The sequence below is a fragment of the Lemur catta genome, chromosome 13, assembly GCF_020740605.2.
Source record: "Lemur catta isolate mLemCat1 chromosome 13, mLemCat1.pri, whole genome shotgun sequence".
NCBI classification, from domain to species: Eukaryota; Metazoa; Chordata; class Mammalia; order Primates; family Lemuridae; genus Lemur; species Lemur catta.
This window is the reverse complement of record NC_059140.1, coordinates 64,946,562-64,960,927: the sequence shown is the minus strand read 5'-3', so window position 1 is coordinate 64,960,927 and position 14,366 is coordinate 64,946,562. Positions and strand designations below refer to the sequence as shown.

At 37.2% G+C, this 14,366-nt stretch overlaps 1 protein-coding gene across 5 annotated transcripts in view; it reads right to left on the bottom strand.

Annotated features, from left to right (window-relative positions):
• Positions 1-5,677: 5,677 nt before the first annotated feature.
• KPNA3 (karyopherin subunit alpha 3) overlaps positions 5,678-14,366 on the bottom strand; it is a 69,343-nt gene continuing 60,654 nt past the window's right edge. For all 5 annotated transcript variants that reach the window (XM_045567575.1, XM_045567576.1, XM_045567577.1 and 2 more), the window contains 5 exons: positions 11,915-12,019; positions 11,746-11,817; positions 11,218-11,380; positions 8,701-8,795; positions 5,678-8,235 (listed from right to left, as the gene is read on the bottom strand). In XM_045567575.1, coding sequence (XP_045423531.1) covers positions 8,137-8,235; positions 8,701-8,795; positions 11,218-11,380; positions 11,746-11,817; positions 11,915-12,019 — 534 coding nt within the window. In that variant the 3' untranslated portion in view covers positions 5,678-8,136. The remainder of the gene's footprint in view (positions 8,236-8,700; positions 8,796-11,217; positions 11,381-11,745; positions 11,818-11,914; positions 12,020-14,366) is intronic.

Sequence of the window (14,366 nt, the reverse complement as noted above, 5' to 3'; positions counted from 1 at the left end):
CTTGGTGCTAGATGCTTTTATCTGTTTTTTTTTTTTTTTTTTTTTTTTTAGACAGCCTTGCTCTGTCGCCTGGGCTAGAGTGCAGTGGCATCATCATAGCTCGCTGCAACATCAAACTCCTAGGCTCAAGGGACCCTCCTCATGCCTCAGCCTCCCGAGTAGCTGGGACTACAGGCGCATGCCACCACGCCTGGCTAATTTTTTCTATTTTTGGTATAGATGGGCTCTCGCTCTTGCTCAGGCTGGTCTCGAACTCCTTAACTGAAGGGATCCTCCCAAATCCTCTCAGCTCAGCCTCCTAGAGTTGCTAGGATTACAGGCGTGAGCCACTGCACCCAGCCTAACCTACCTTATTTTAACTTACAACTCCATGAGGTAGGTGAAATAAACCAGTCACAAAAAGACAAATACTTTATGGTTCCACTTATATGAAGTACTCAAAATAATCAAATTCACAGAAACAAAGTAGAATGGTGGTTACCAGGGGCTGGAGGGAGGGGGGAAAGGGGAGTGTTGTTTAATGGGTATAGAGTTTCAGTTTTGCCAGATGAAAAAGTTCTGGAGACTGGTTGCCCAACAATGTGAATGTATTTAACACTACTGAACTGTACATTTAAAAATGGTTAAGATGGTAAAACATGTGTATTTTACCACAATAAAAAAAAATGTTGGCATGAGCACAATTCAAAAAGTTTCTCCACTATTCACTCCCTATACCATTTTTTGTATAGCAGTTAACAGCAAATGAAATTATCTTTTTTTAACACATTTATTGCTAGTCTCTTGTCCTTAGAATGCACGCTCTTAAAGGCCAGGGATTGTGACTAGCTTGTTTACTGCTATATTTGTGGCATCTATTACAGAATTTGGCATGTACTAGCTGCTCAATTAAACAACTGCTGACTGAAGGAATATGGCCAATCCTGCCACCTATGCTCTGGATTCTTTCCAATAACTTAGAATATTGATGATCACTCTTTGTGTATTCAACATCTTTCTGACTGGATTTCCCCCACCAATTTCCCCACATATTGCCTTTTTTGTAAACATCCTACCCTCCTCCCCTTCAGAAAAAAATAGAAACCTAATGAGAAAACTGATCAGATCCATTGTCTTCATATTGTGCCCCTGTTCCTCAGTCTTTTGTACTCTCGTTCCTGCCTGTATTACCACACTGACACAGCTCTCACTGAGGTGGCCAGTCACCTCCACATCACTGAACCCAAACGACAGTTTCTGTCCTTACCTTACTGGACCTCTCTCAGCAGCAGCACTGGGCATTGCAATCTTTTTCCTTAGGTTTTCTGAGAAAACACAGAGTCTTCCTCCTACCCCCATAGTCATTCCCTCTGTTTCTCTTGCAAGCTCACCTTCCACTACGTGCCCCCTGAATGTTGCAACCCCACGGCACTGTCTTAGGCCATTCTCACTCCAGGCCCTCCAGGCAGCCTCATCCTCACCCATTGCTTTAATAACCAGCAAAATAGGAAGAGAACTCAAATCTTTAGCCCGGTCCTCTCTTCTGGACTCCAGATTAGTATTTCCCACTGCCTTACTTGACAGTCATTTAGAAGCCGCAACAAAAACTCATCATCTGAGCTCATCACCTTCTATACTTTATGTCTGATTCTCCTTATTTCATACTTCCATTCATCAGTTTCTACAATTCAGAAACCTAGAAATCATTCTTGATATTTCTTTCTCCCCAAACTCTGTATCTAAGTCATCACCAACTCCTGTCTATTTTAGCAGCCAAGCATCTCTTGATCCCATGCACTTCATGGACCAAACTGTTCACCATCTCGTCTCAGTGCTTCACACTCACTAATGTGACCAGTGACCTCTACATCACTAAACCCAAAGGCCATTTCCTGGCCTCAGCCTTACCAACTAGTGATCCTTCTTAAGCATACATCTTCTATCATGCATCTTGCTTAATGATGATTTTACATTACTCTTAGAATACCAAAATTCTATGACTTACCAGGCTGTGGGGGCTGGCCCCTATCTTTTTAGCCCCTCCCCTGCCCCTATTAATCCTTTTCCCCACTCTAATCTTTGACCCAGTGCTACCAGCTATCTTTCACCCCCTTTGAATGCCCCATGGTGCTTCCCACAAGGCATTGTGTATATACTCTTCCCACTGTAGAAAACTTTTCCAGTCAATCTGCCCAGTTAACTCCTGCTTTTCACCAGTCAGCTGTGTAGTTTTGGGAAAATCTAACTTCTCTCTGCCTGATGATAGAAACTTCTTCAGAGGTGAGGGAACTGCAAGTACTTGTAAAGTGCTCCTAACAGTGGCTGGCACTAAGTAAGGGCTCACTATCAGCCTGATTATCACCTTAAGTAGCCAATTCCCTCTACTATATATATCATTGTATATGTCTTTTCTCCTAGCATGTCGTAACTTTTCACCTTTTATTCCTGTGACTTTTTAAAAACTACCCTGTGCCCTAGCACAGTGCCTGGCATAGGATAGGGTACTCAGTAAATATTCAAAATCTTATAAAAGACTGAAAACATTGAAAGGCTACATATAGAGAATCTGAGGAAAACTGGGTTGAAGTAAATATGAAATTTATTCTTATATTTAGGTTTGAAAAGAGTGGATGGCTAAGTTCTGGGTCAATGAGAGCTGAGGCTGTGACTTGGTCATAAATCTAATTATGATGAAGCTGGTAAAATAACTGACATAATCTCTTCCACATTAATAGAATTAAGGGTCCAGATAATGGAATGTTCCCATTCCCAAGTACCCAGAAACTAGTCACACTACACTCTTTATTGCTGGGGTTCTTGTAGTGCATTAAGCTGATAGGAACCAGATCCAGCAACAACTTTATAATCAGGATGGATGAATAGCATGGGGTATTCAGATGGAGGAAGGGAGCAGTTAACAAGGAATCAGTCTCTTCTATCTGGAAATAACAAAGTCTACTCCCAATCAAAACCAGTTAATTTATAATGATGGACAATTAAGAGAGGTGACTTTTGTTTAATAGTAAGAGAGGACTTTATAGCAACTAAAGGTAGCCAACAAAGAAAAACAAGTTCCCTGCAAATGAGCACCTCATTTGCTTTTCAAACTTTTCTGACTCCTACTGCTGCAGGAATGTTTCCATAAAATGGCCTACCACAAAACTGTTTTACTTACCGCCTAGTAAAATGGCTGTCCCATGATGTCCTTTGCTTATCACGTCACACATTACTTGGCACAAGGCCAGGTATCTTTGGGTACCAGATTGAGAAAAGAGAATTACTGAAGAAGGTATACAGCAATTTGTTAGGGTAGGGAGGGGGATGCTGTACAAGAAATCCCTTGCAGGGAACAGTTCCTTTATAGCATGGTTCAACCAGTTCTTCTGCTTTTAATCATTTAATAACCTTGTAAGTTTTCTGATGGGGCCAATCTCTCACAGTGCTTTAAGAAGTGATTTTGAAACTATGCTATGATTTTCTAGTCCAACTCTGGCTTTCTCCAGAGAACTTAAAAGTCTTCCATTATAAATGTTTGAAAAACACTGCTAATAGGGCAGAGTTGAGATTCGGGCAGCCAACATATTTGGTTGTTTCACGCAACCCCGTTTTTTAGCCACAGGATAAATTTAAGAAGATAACTAGTTGCTCCATATTCCCATTTCTATCCTAAATCGTTTGCAACAGATGGGCCTCAGTACCACCTAGAGTTCCCCACAAATGGGTAATTTGGGAAGTAAGTTTAGGTCTGCCTGATTTTTCCTAAAACTCAAAATGAAGAAAAGGCACATTTTTTGTCTTCTCATTCATCTGAAGAAAGTCTAGGACTGTTCACACAACAAAAAAGTCATCATAGTGGCTGCTGCCTTGTTTGAGTGGAGTTTTCTACAGGAATTGATTTAGGCTAGTGGTTCACAACCAGGGTGGTTTTGGCGACAGGGACATTTGGCAATGTCTGAAGACATTTTTGGGACTGGTGCAGGGGGGAGAGGTGCTATTGACATCTACTAAGTAGAGCCCAGGGATGCTGCTAAACATCCTACAATGCACAGGACAGACCCCATACCACAAAGAATTACCCAGCCTAAAATGTTAGTAGTGCAGGTTTTGAGAAACCCTGACTTAGACCAAAGTTAGTTCAGGGATTTCATGGGCAAATAAATAGTGGGATTAGGTTGCATTCCCACATCCCTTTTCCCATACACTGTCTTTTTTTTTTTTGAGACAGAGTCTCACTCTGTTGCTGGGGCTAGAGTGCTGTGGCGTCAAGCCTAGCTCATAGCAACCTCAAACTCCTGGGCTCAAGCGATCCTACTGCCTCAGCCTCTCGAGTAGCTGGGACTACAGGCATGCGCCACCATGCCTAGTTAATTTTTTCTATATATATTTTTAGTTTTCCATACAATTTCTTTGTATTTTTAGTAGAGACAGGGTCTTGCTCTTGCTCAAGCTGGTCTCGAACTCCTGGCCTCAGGTGATCCACCCACCTTGGCCTCCCAGAGTGCTAGGATTACAGGCGTGAGCCACCACGCCTGGCCTATCTCTTGATATGATATATATAGTACTGGAGAATCATTCTATCAGTTTTTCAGCTGTCTAATCAAGTACATTTATATGAAGAGTTCCCTTTAAACTTTGGACAAATGAGTGGTGGGTTGCATAGAGCACTCTTTGGGTTACATGTCTTAAAACTCACAGCTTAACATACAGAAATTATACTCCCTTTCCCCAAACAGATTTGATTAAAATTCCCCAGCTAAACTATGGTTAAAAAAACTAACCATCAAGGTAAGACAACTGACATTCATAAATGTCAGCTGCTCTTGTTTACCTACAATAATTAAATAACTAATCCACTGAAAAGGATAACTCTTCTGAAGGAAATGATAGCAAGATTATATGAGTACTATCATTTATTTACGTATACACCAACTTCTTTCAAAAATAATTTGAAGTGGCATTATACAAAAGTAAAAATATTTATATACTCAAAAGTTTGGCTGCTCTTTTGTTCTTTTAATAAATCCAAGATTTTGTTTAGAGCCATAACCTCTATCTAACAGGTTAAAACTTTCAGGTTTACTTCAACTGCTATACTTACATATTTTCAAGGGTTAGGCAGGTCCTAAACAAAGTTCGAGTTTGTGTTTGTTTCATGAAAGTCAGAATCACATCATCTCAAATAAACGGCCTTTGTCTGAGTTATATTACTGAAATCTGAGACACAGAGGGAGATGCCATGTGACGATAGAGGCAGAGTCTGGAGTGATGCAGCTGCAAGCCGAGGAACGCCAAGGACTGCCAGTAACCACCAGAAGCTAGAAAGAGGCAAGGAAGTATCCTTCCCACGAAAGCCTTCAGGAGAGTCTGGCCCAGCCATCACCTTGATTTCAGAATTCTGGCCTCCAGAACTGTATGAAAATAAATTTCTATTGTCTGAAACCACCTGGTTTGTGGTACTTTGTTACAGCAGCTTAGGAAATTCATAGATTTTGGTACTTCTTATTTGCCACAAAATACTTTCAAATCTAGCAGTTATTGGTCATCCTGGTTTGTTTTAGTGGGAAAGAGATATTAAAATACAGTAAAAGAGTAATTCATGATTCACTTCCATTGTGGTTGATTTTTGAAAAATAATTCCAAATTTAACCAAAACAAAGCTGAGTAATTATTTTCAGAAATAAGTCTTTCAATGTTTTACCATATTTGATAGCAGCTTTTTTTATTGGTTACAAAACCTAAGCCCATATACAAAATTAGGAACACATTTAGATGCCTCTTTTGAAAGAACGTTTTAGTCTTTTTTAACTGAGTTTAAAAAAAATAAAAACAATGCGATTTTTAAACACTGTTTTGAAAACTTAAAAGTGCAGCAATATACTTAGTTTCCTTTATCTACGAAATGGTGCAATTCCAATTCAAAACTGGTAAGGTCACAACAAATTGAATCAAGCAAATGCATACATGTGTCTGCACTACTTGATGCTAATGTTTACTTATATGTTAGTTTGCACTTTAAAACACAAGAGGAAATAGGAATCGTCACAGTAGAGGCCCAATTTTAATCTGAATGTGTGGAAATTTTAAAAGGTAACTGTCAGTTAACTACGGAGAATCCAGAAGAAACTAAACTAGAAGGGGTACAATTCATAATATCAAGAAGATTTGGACTTTAAGGGTTTCATCGAAGTTTGTGACCTTAATTAGCTTTGACTTTGTTATTCCTACTTTTAGTGAACACCACACAGTTTCAAAAATTTAGACTATATTGTCTGAACAGGATGCAGTTACCGTATGAAGCTTGAACTCAAAATCTGGATAAAGAAAAAAAGGCACAATGAACTTCAACTCAATTTTATGTGCACAAGAGTTGAAAAATCTGAGCCACCTTAAAGAGAAATTGATTCTAAAATTTATAAAACCTATAAATAATCAGAGGCCAAACTGCTATATTAAAACAGATTCTCTAGCAAGTAAAAATCTTGCAGTTTAAACATACGCTTGTATCCACTTTAGATACAAGACAAAACTCACTCTTTAAAGTGGCTCCACCTTGGCAGATACAAATATTTGTAATGAATGTACACCTATGTGTTGTTTATCAGTGAAAACACCCCAGCTGATTCACAAGGTCTGATGGCATCTGTCTCATCTTCATCACAGTAAATACACCCCTCATTGGATAACTAAGTTAGTTTAGATTTTCTACCCCTTCACATCAATGCATTGGGAAATTACACCCAGTAAACAAGAGCAACAAAACCATTTCTGTGACGGCACAAATTATCTAGTTTAAAAATTTTCAAATCCATATTCTTTCAATAGTAACTGGGTCAGACAATTTACCAAAAGCAATGACTTTACACAGTAAGACCAGATTTTGCAGAATTACTTAAATATCACTGCAAATCAGGTTTATGTTAAATAACTGCAGATAACTTCTCTACACAGATCCCTGTCTGAATCTTTTAATATGTGAAGATGCTGTTAGAGTAGGATCTGAATTAACTTTCCCAATACTCAAAGAATGAAGTCTTATGACACTTCTAAATAGTTGCTGGTTTGTTGCCAACCACATTATCAAAAGCACTGGTTACTAAGTAAAAAATATTTTAAGACTAAATTACAGTAAACATGAAAGCTCCACAGTTTAAACCCAATATAAATCAACCATATCCAATTATCAAATTAAAACAAAAAAATTAACTCCTGAAAGCTGAAAGCAAGATTTTTTTCTTTTTAAAACATCACCAATGGGTATTTTAGACCTTTGCAGTTTTTTTGGTTTTGTTTTTTTTTTTGCTTTTTTTCCTTTATAGTCAGGGACTCTTGCTTTCAACTTAAACAGAAGTTCAAGTCCGTAACAGGTTGCAGCTCAGGTAAAATACCATGCACAGCATTTGATTACTTCAAAACAGCAGGAACACACAGGCTGAAGTGAGTGGTCAAATAGGACTTGCTGTTCTCAAAAATTAGGTATAATGGCAAAAGCATTACCATCCATATCTAAAGTTCTCCCTCCAACCCTGGCTTCTGAGGCAGATAATAAACACATCAATTACTGGTAAATGAAGTACAGTTTTTTAAAACTTATCTGTTTTATCAATAACCAAGTTTCTTAAGTTATGTTTTTTGTGTCAGTTCCACCAATGAAAATCATTTGGCTTGTACTTTAAAATCTATTCTTCCACATATAGAATATGAAAATATGTTTGTGGAGGACAATGATGGAGGCTCAGATCACACTGCACCTCTTTAGTCTTCCAACGTGTATATGCATCACACAAAGTGTCTTGATCCACAGCGCACCATTTTCCAAAGGAGTATCAGTGGGCAGCTGGCATGCCACCACTATGGAATATTCTAAACTGGAGACTGCAGTTGTCAGCCTGTGGCACCAGGGAACAGGGAAAAATAGGGTAGTTGAGATTGTTAAGGAGAATTCTAAAACAGTTTAGGAAATCATGCATATGCATTTACAGTCCATGTGATAGTGACTTTTGGCAACTGCAAAGTGACTGAGACATGGCTTGCTTTAGAAGCATCAAAACGAAGAGGCATGTGTGTTTTGGAGCCTTTTGTTGCTGTTGTTCTTATCATTTGGTAGCCATCTGGTGGTGCTTCATATTGATGTGGGAAAGATGCTGCACTCAACTGAACTTAAAAATTAAATTCTTTTGTTTGAAGGTTGGCTGTTGGGTCAAAATTGTAAGTACCTCCTTGTGTTGCTTCAGGAATGAGGCTGGGATCTTCATCGATCTATAAAAAGAAAAAAATCGCTATTATGTTATGATACTATACATTATGGCGTAAGCTGAATTGATCTTTTACTTCGTAGGACAGAATTCTGTATGAATGTTTTAATCACCCAAAAACAATTGGGTCAATTAGTAATAATTTTATTAAGAAATTTAACAATTTAAAATTGAACACACATTTAAAAACTGCCCCTTTCTTGTTTGTATCTGTAGATTTATTTAACCTATCTGAACATGTATCATTTATATAATTACTATTTCTACCCAGTTAATAGATTACAAATCAAACAAGAACTGTTTCACAATTTTACCTTATAATGAAGTGTCAAAGTATTTAAGTGACTGATGGGGTATCTAATAGAAATATGATATAAACTTAAATCATATTAAAAGGAAAACTCTCAATTAATTTATATTATGTATAGGTTTTAATTTACATGCAGACACACCATATTTTTATACTTACATCATCACCAGAGAAATACTGATCTATGATTTCAAATGCTAATTTATATATGTCTTCATTTTCATGTTGCTGCAAAACTTCAATTTTCTCCAAACCTGATAAAAATAAAGTAACCAAAATAACTAAATAATTCATAAGGAGATACCACTGAAAACTGTGCTCATTTTAATCATGGAGAAATCCTAAGGAACTCAGGACACCTTGCTCCCTCACCTAAAATGATAATGGAACCAGAATCCCACTAATTTTTTCCTCCTTAGAAGCCCTTGAGGAGTCCTGGTCTCTGAGGCAGGCAGTCTTAAAAAAACACCTAAACACTCCACTTGACAGACGAGGAAGCTGTCGCACAGACATGTAAAGGGATTTATTTCAAGTTACAGGACAAATTAGTGACAGTATTGAACTGGTATCTCCCCAGATTGTTTTAATAGAATCATGCTAATATAGTGATTTTTATCTTTCTCTTTGTTTTCCAAATGTTATTACTTTTATATAATTATAAAACTAAGTTTTTGGAAACTTAATGACTAACTGGTATTAACAGAAGATAAGCTTTAAATTTTGAAGAACTTTCTTTAAAAAAAGTACATAGGGGTCTATGTCCTACAGCCACAATGAACTTGGGGAAATAATTTTTCGGAACAGTAATCACAGAATGCCTTCATTTATATTTCCAATATATTTACTCCATGCATCATATGCATGTTTATAAATTTCAAACCTTAACAATATTCTTCCTTGAAATGTCTTTTTGACGTTATTTTGAAAGAGTTGCATTTTTCCTTTATATAGTAATGAACAAACCAGAAAAATGGGAAAATAGGTGTCAAAGATATGCATGTAAAGTGCCTTATAAAATTGCAAAATACTAAGTAAATACGTACCCTAATTATTACTTCCATAGACAGAAGCAACTATATTGATAAAAAGCTGAAGAGTAACAGTTCTCTAAGTTGCTCAAACTAACAGGGCGAAGTTACAAACCTAACTACAATGCTAAAATTTAATTATCTTAAAAAGTAAAACATTGTAAAACCAGAATTAGCAGAAAATCAATAGTAAGAATATATGGATTTTAATTTTGCTTCTATCACTACCTACTTCTGTGACCTTGGACAAGAATCCTTAAAATCTTTGGGATAATTTCTTCTTGTTATTAAGAAATCCTTCTAGTATGAGTATGCTACAATGCTATCACGTTTGTTTTCTCTTAAAAAAAATACACTGAGTAGAAATTCATACAAAGTAGTCAATAAAATATAAAAAATAAAACATGATATTATGGCAAACTAATTTAAAGTTTGGACATGTTAATACATATTGAATAGGTGCCTTTTAAAATAGAATTTTAGGCTGGGTGTGGTGGCTTAGGCCTGTAATCCTAGCACTTTGGGAGGCCTAGGCAGGCAGATCACTCAAGTCCAGGAGTTTGAGACCAGTCTGGGCAACATAATGAGATCTCTCTATATATAAAAAATTAAAGAAAAAATAAACAAATAGGGCTGGGCGCAGTGGCTCACGCCTGTAATCCTAGCACTCTGGGAGGCCGAGGCAGGTGGATTGCTTGAGGTCAGGAGTTCGAGACCAGCCTGAGCAAGAGTGAGACCCCGTCTCTACTAAAAATAGAAAGAAAGAATCTGGCCAACTAAAATATATATATAGAAAAAATTAGCCGGGCATGGTGGTGCATGCCTGTAGTCCCAGCTACTGGGGAGGCTGAGGCCAGTAGGATCGCTTAAGCCCAGGAGTTTGAGGTTGCTGTGAGCTAGGCTGACGCCACGGCACTCACTCTAGCCCGGGCAACAAAGTGACACTCTGTCTCAAAAAAAATAAAAAATAAAAAATAAACAAATAGAATTAAAAAATATATGTTTCATATGTAATTACCAGAGAAATGATGACACAGTATTTCAAATCACTTCTTTCACTCAAATTCTTTCTCATTAAAATTTCAAAGTAGCTTCTGTATTAACTTCAGCATACAGTTGTGGCAGTCATAAGAACCATTACAACTGATAGGACTGAAACAAAATTATCAAGATGACTCAGAAATCATTAACCTTTTCCAACAATCTCAAATAGTATTTCCCAAAGTGGGGTCTACAGAATCAAATAACAGGTACAACCTAAAAAAAGGGTTTCACTGTCAAGGAGTCTGAGAAATGCTAGATTAAACAAAGATTTTAAATTTTAAATGTATCTATGGTAGTGGTTCTATAGGCTTTTAATTTGCTCTCATGCATCATGACTTCAAGAGAGGTATTAGGTTTCCTAAGAAGCAACAACAATCTCTAGCAAGGCTACAGAGTAACTTTCACAATCAGTTTTGCCAAGTATGGACTGTCTTCTGGAAAATCCTCTTAGAATACGCATGTAGCAAAAAAAGAATAGCAACATATTGTAATCATTTTAACAACATATCCTAATAATTTTCTTTCTAATAATTGACTTTAAAGAACTAATGTTTCGGAATTCCAGGGGCTCACAACCACTTTTCTCCAATCAATCCACTCTTACCTCCACATTCCTCTATTATTTCAGCTATTGTGCTTGCTTCCTCACCAGCCATTATCAGAATGTTTTTTAGGCCATCTAGAACCACCTGAACCACTTGAGAATCTTTTACTGACAGTAAATTACAGAACGGTGGTATTACATTCTGTTGTACAAGGTACTCAACCTAGAAAACAAAAGAGAAGAAATTATTTTTATTTATATAATTATCTTTTCCCTAGCTGGGCACAGTGGCTCATGCCTATAGTCCCAGCTACTCAGGAAGCCTGAGACAGAAGGATTGCTTGAGCCCAGGAGTTCGTTCCAGGCAGTAGCACATTATGACTGTGCCTGTGAATAGCCACTGCACTTCAGCCTGGACAACACAGTGAAACCTTGTCTCTTTAAAAATAAAAACAAAACATAATAATAATCTTTTCCCCAAAAAGAACACAGTACAGAGCTTAAAAACAATCAGCAATTACTAAACATGAGAGTAATGTACTTTCCAATAATAACAATCATGACAGTTAACAGTTTTTTCAAACTCACCTGATCTTTTCTGCCACTTATTGTTAAGTTGCTGATTGCCCAAGCAGCTTCTTTTTGTGTTCCAAAGTCTCCCTGAAGGTTAAAAATGAAATCATAAAATAAATTCTCTTTCCAAAAAGTCTTGGTTATAACAGATTAATAGACATGATGAATTTATAACATGACTGACCTTAGCAAGTTGATGAATAATCATAGGGATTAATCCAGCATCTATTACAGCTTGAACTTGTTGCTGGTTGCCTGCTGTTATGTTGGAAAGGAACCACACTGCTTCCTATAATTAAAAAAATACAAGGCATCTTTATTTGAAAAATTATGCCTTTAATGCTTTTATATTGGCCGGGTGCAGGGGCTCATGCCTGTAATCCTAGCACTCTGGGAGGCCGAGGCGGGCGGATCATTTGAGCTCAGGAGTTCGAGACCAGCCTGAGCAAGAGCCAGACCCCATCTCTACTAAAAAATAAATTAGCTAGACAACTAAAAACACATAGAAAAAATTAGCCAGGCATTGTGGTGCATGCCTGTAGTCCCAGCTACTCGGGAGCCTGAGGCAGAAGGATTGCTTGAGCTCCTGAGTTTGAGGTTGTTGTGAGCTAGGCTAATGCCACAGCACTCTAGCCCGGGCAACAGAGCGAGACTCTGTCTCACAAAAAAAAAAAAAAAAAAAAAAAGCTTTTATATTTTATTTTTAACATATTTTACATATACAATAATAAAATCACCTGAGTTGTGTTAAAGAGATTGCATCTAAAATGTGATTAGGTTATATGAAATCTCCCACTTGAACAAGTTATAAGGAAACTTCCATTTATAATATTTGGGCCCAATTAACCTGGTGCTTATCCATTCAAAAATATATTAATATAAGCCTACTATAAACTAGGATTTATTCTAGGCAATAGTGATACAGAAGTGAACAAAACAGACAAAAATCTTTATTCATGGAACTTATATTTCTGTATATTAGCTCTCTCTAAAAGTCAGGTAGAAATAAATATATGACTGAATTTCTGAAAACTTGGTTAAAACTACTTCAAAGAAAGGTGAATTGTTTTATTTTAAAAGCATTTACTCACAAGATACAGTCATTCAAGTATTTCATAGCAATAAAGCATCTAACTAGTCTAGGATGGGTCTATATAACCTAAATATTATTCTAACCTTAAAGGGTTTATAAGCCATAAACAAACAAGTTTAGTGACCTGTTTACAAGTTAATGTCAAATGTGTACCTTCCTCCTTCATAATTGAAAGAGTTACATACTGTAAATTTATTTTGCCATTCAACTGTGGTAACATTAATAAATGGTGAATCTTTGTTTACAGTATATGGGTGTCCATTATACTATTCCTGCAAAATTTTTGCAGGTTTAAAATTTTTCAAAAATGTTGAGGGAAAAAAACCAAGTTGGTCACTTCTATTTCCAGGGTCCCGTGTGACAAGTCTCAAAATGCAAATAACAAACTCATAAAGCAAAAAACTTTTGCAGCAACTAACTACTTGGTGAAAATGAGAAGGTATCTAAAATATATCAACTTTTCCTCTCCCCATGAAACCTTCACTTAAGAGCATAGTGCATCACAGACCGGAGCCTCTCTCTCCACACTTCTGTCCAGCTGCCTCACTTCTCAGCTGTTTCCAATTACGGAACTCATTCAGCTACAAAAATCACCTGTATTACTGAAATTTCTACAGTAAAAGTAACTGGCCCAGAGTCTGAAAGTCTCTGGCTTTTTTCTCTTCAATGGAACAAATGTGCCCATAAAATGTGATTTTTGACAACATACTTTTCTGTAATAATCCAATAGTCAAATTATACTCAAGCAACCACATAAATAAAGTTATGACGTAGAAGAAGAAATGATCAATTCTGCTGGATTTAGGGGATGATAGCATTTTAGGCAGATAAAACTGCATTAACTGCCGAGCAAGGTGGCTCACGCCTATAATCCCAGAACTTTGGGAGGCAAAGGCAGGAGCATCCCTTGAGCTCAGGAGTTGGAGACCAGCAAGAGAGAGACTCTGTCTCTACTAAAAATAGAAAAAATCAGCCAGGTGTGGTGGTGCATGCTGTAGTCCCAGCTACTTGGGAGGCTGAGACAGGAGGATCCCTTGAGCCCAGGAGTTTGAGGTTGCAGTGAACTATGATGATGCCACTGCACTCTAGCCAGGGCAACAAAGCGAGACTGCCTCCAAAACAAAACAAAACAAAAACAAAACAACAACAAAAAACCCGCATTAAACTAAATGCAAATTAAAATCACAATGAGATACCACTTCACATCTACTAGGAGGTTTACAATAATAATTTTTTAAAAATGGAAAATAAGCGTTAGCAAGCATGTGGAGAAATCAGGACTCTCATACATTCATTGCTGATGGGAATGTAAAATAGTACAACTGCTATGGAAAACAGTTTGGTGGTTCCTCAAAAAGCTAAACACAGAAGACCATACAACCCAGTAATGCTACTTCCACTTGTACACCCAAAGAAATAGAAAGCAGGAACTCAAACAGATATTTGTGTGTCAATGTTCATTGCATCATTATCCATAATAACCAAAAGGTAAAAACAACCCAGTGTCCATCAACAGGTGAGTGGGTAAACAAACTGTGGTATA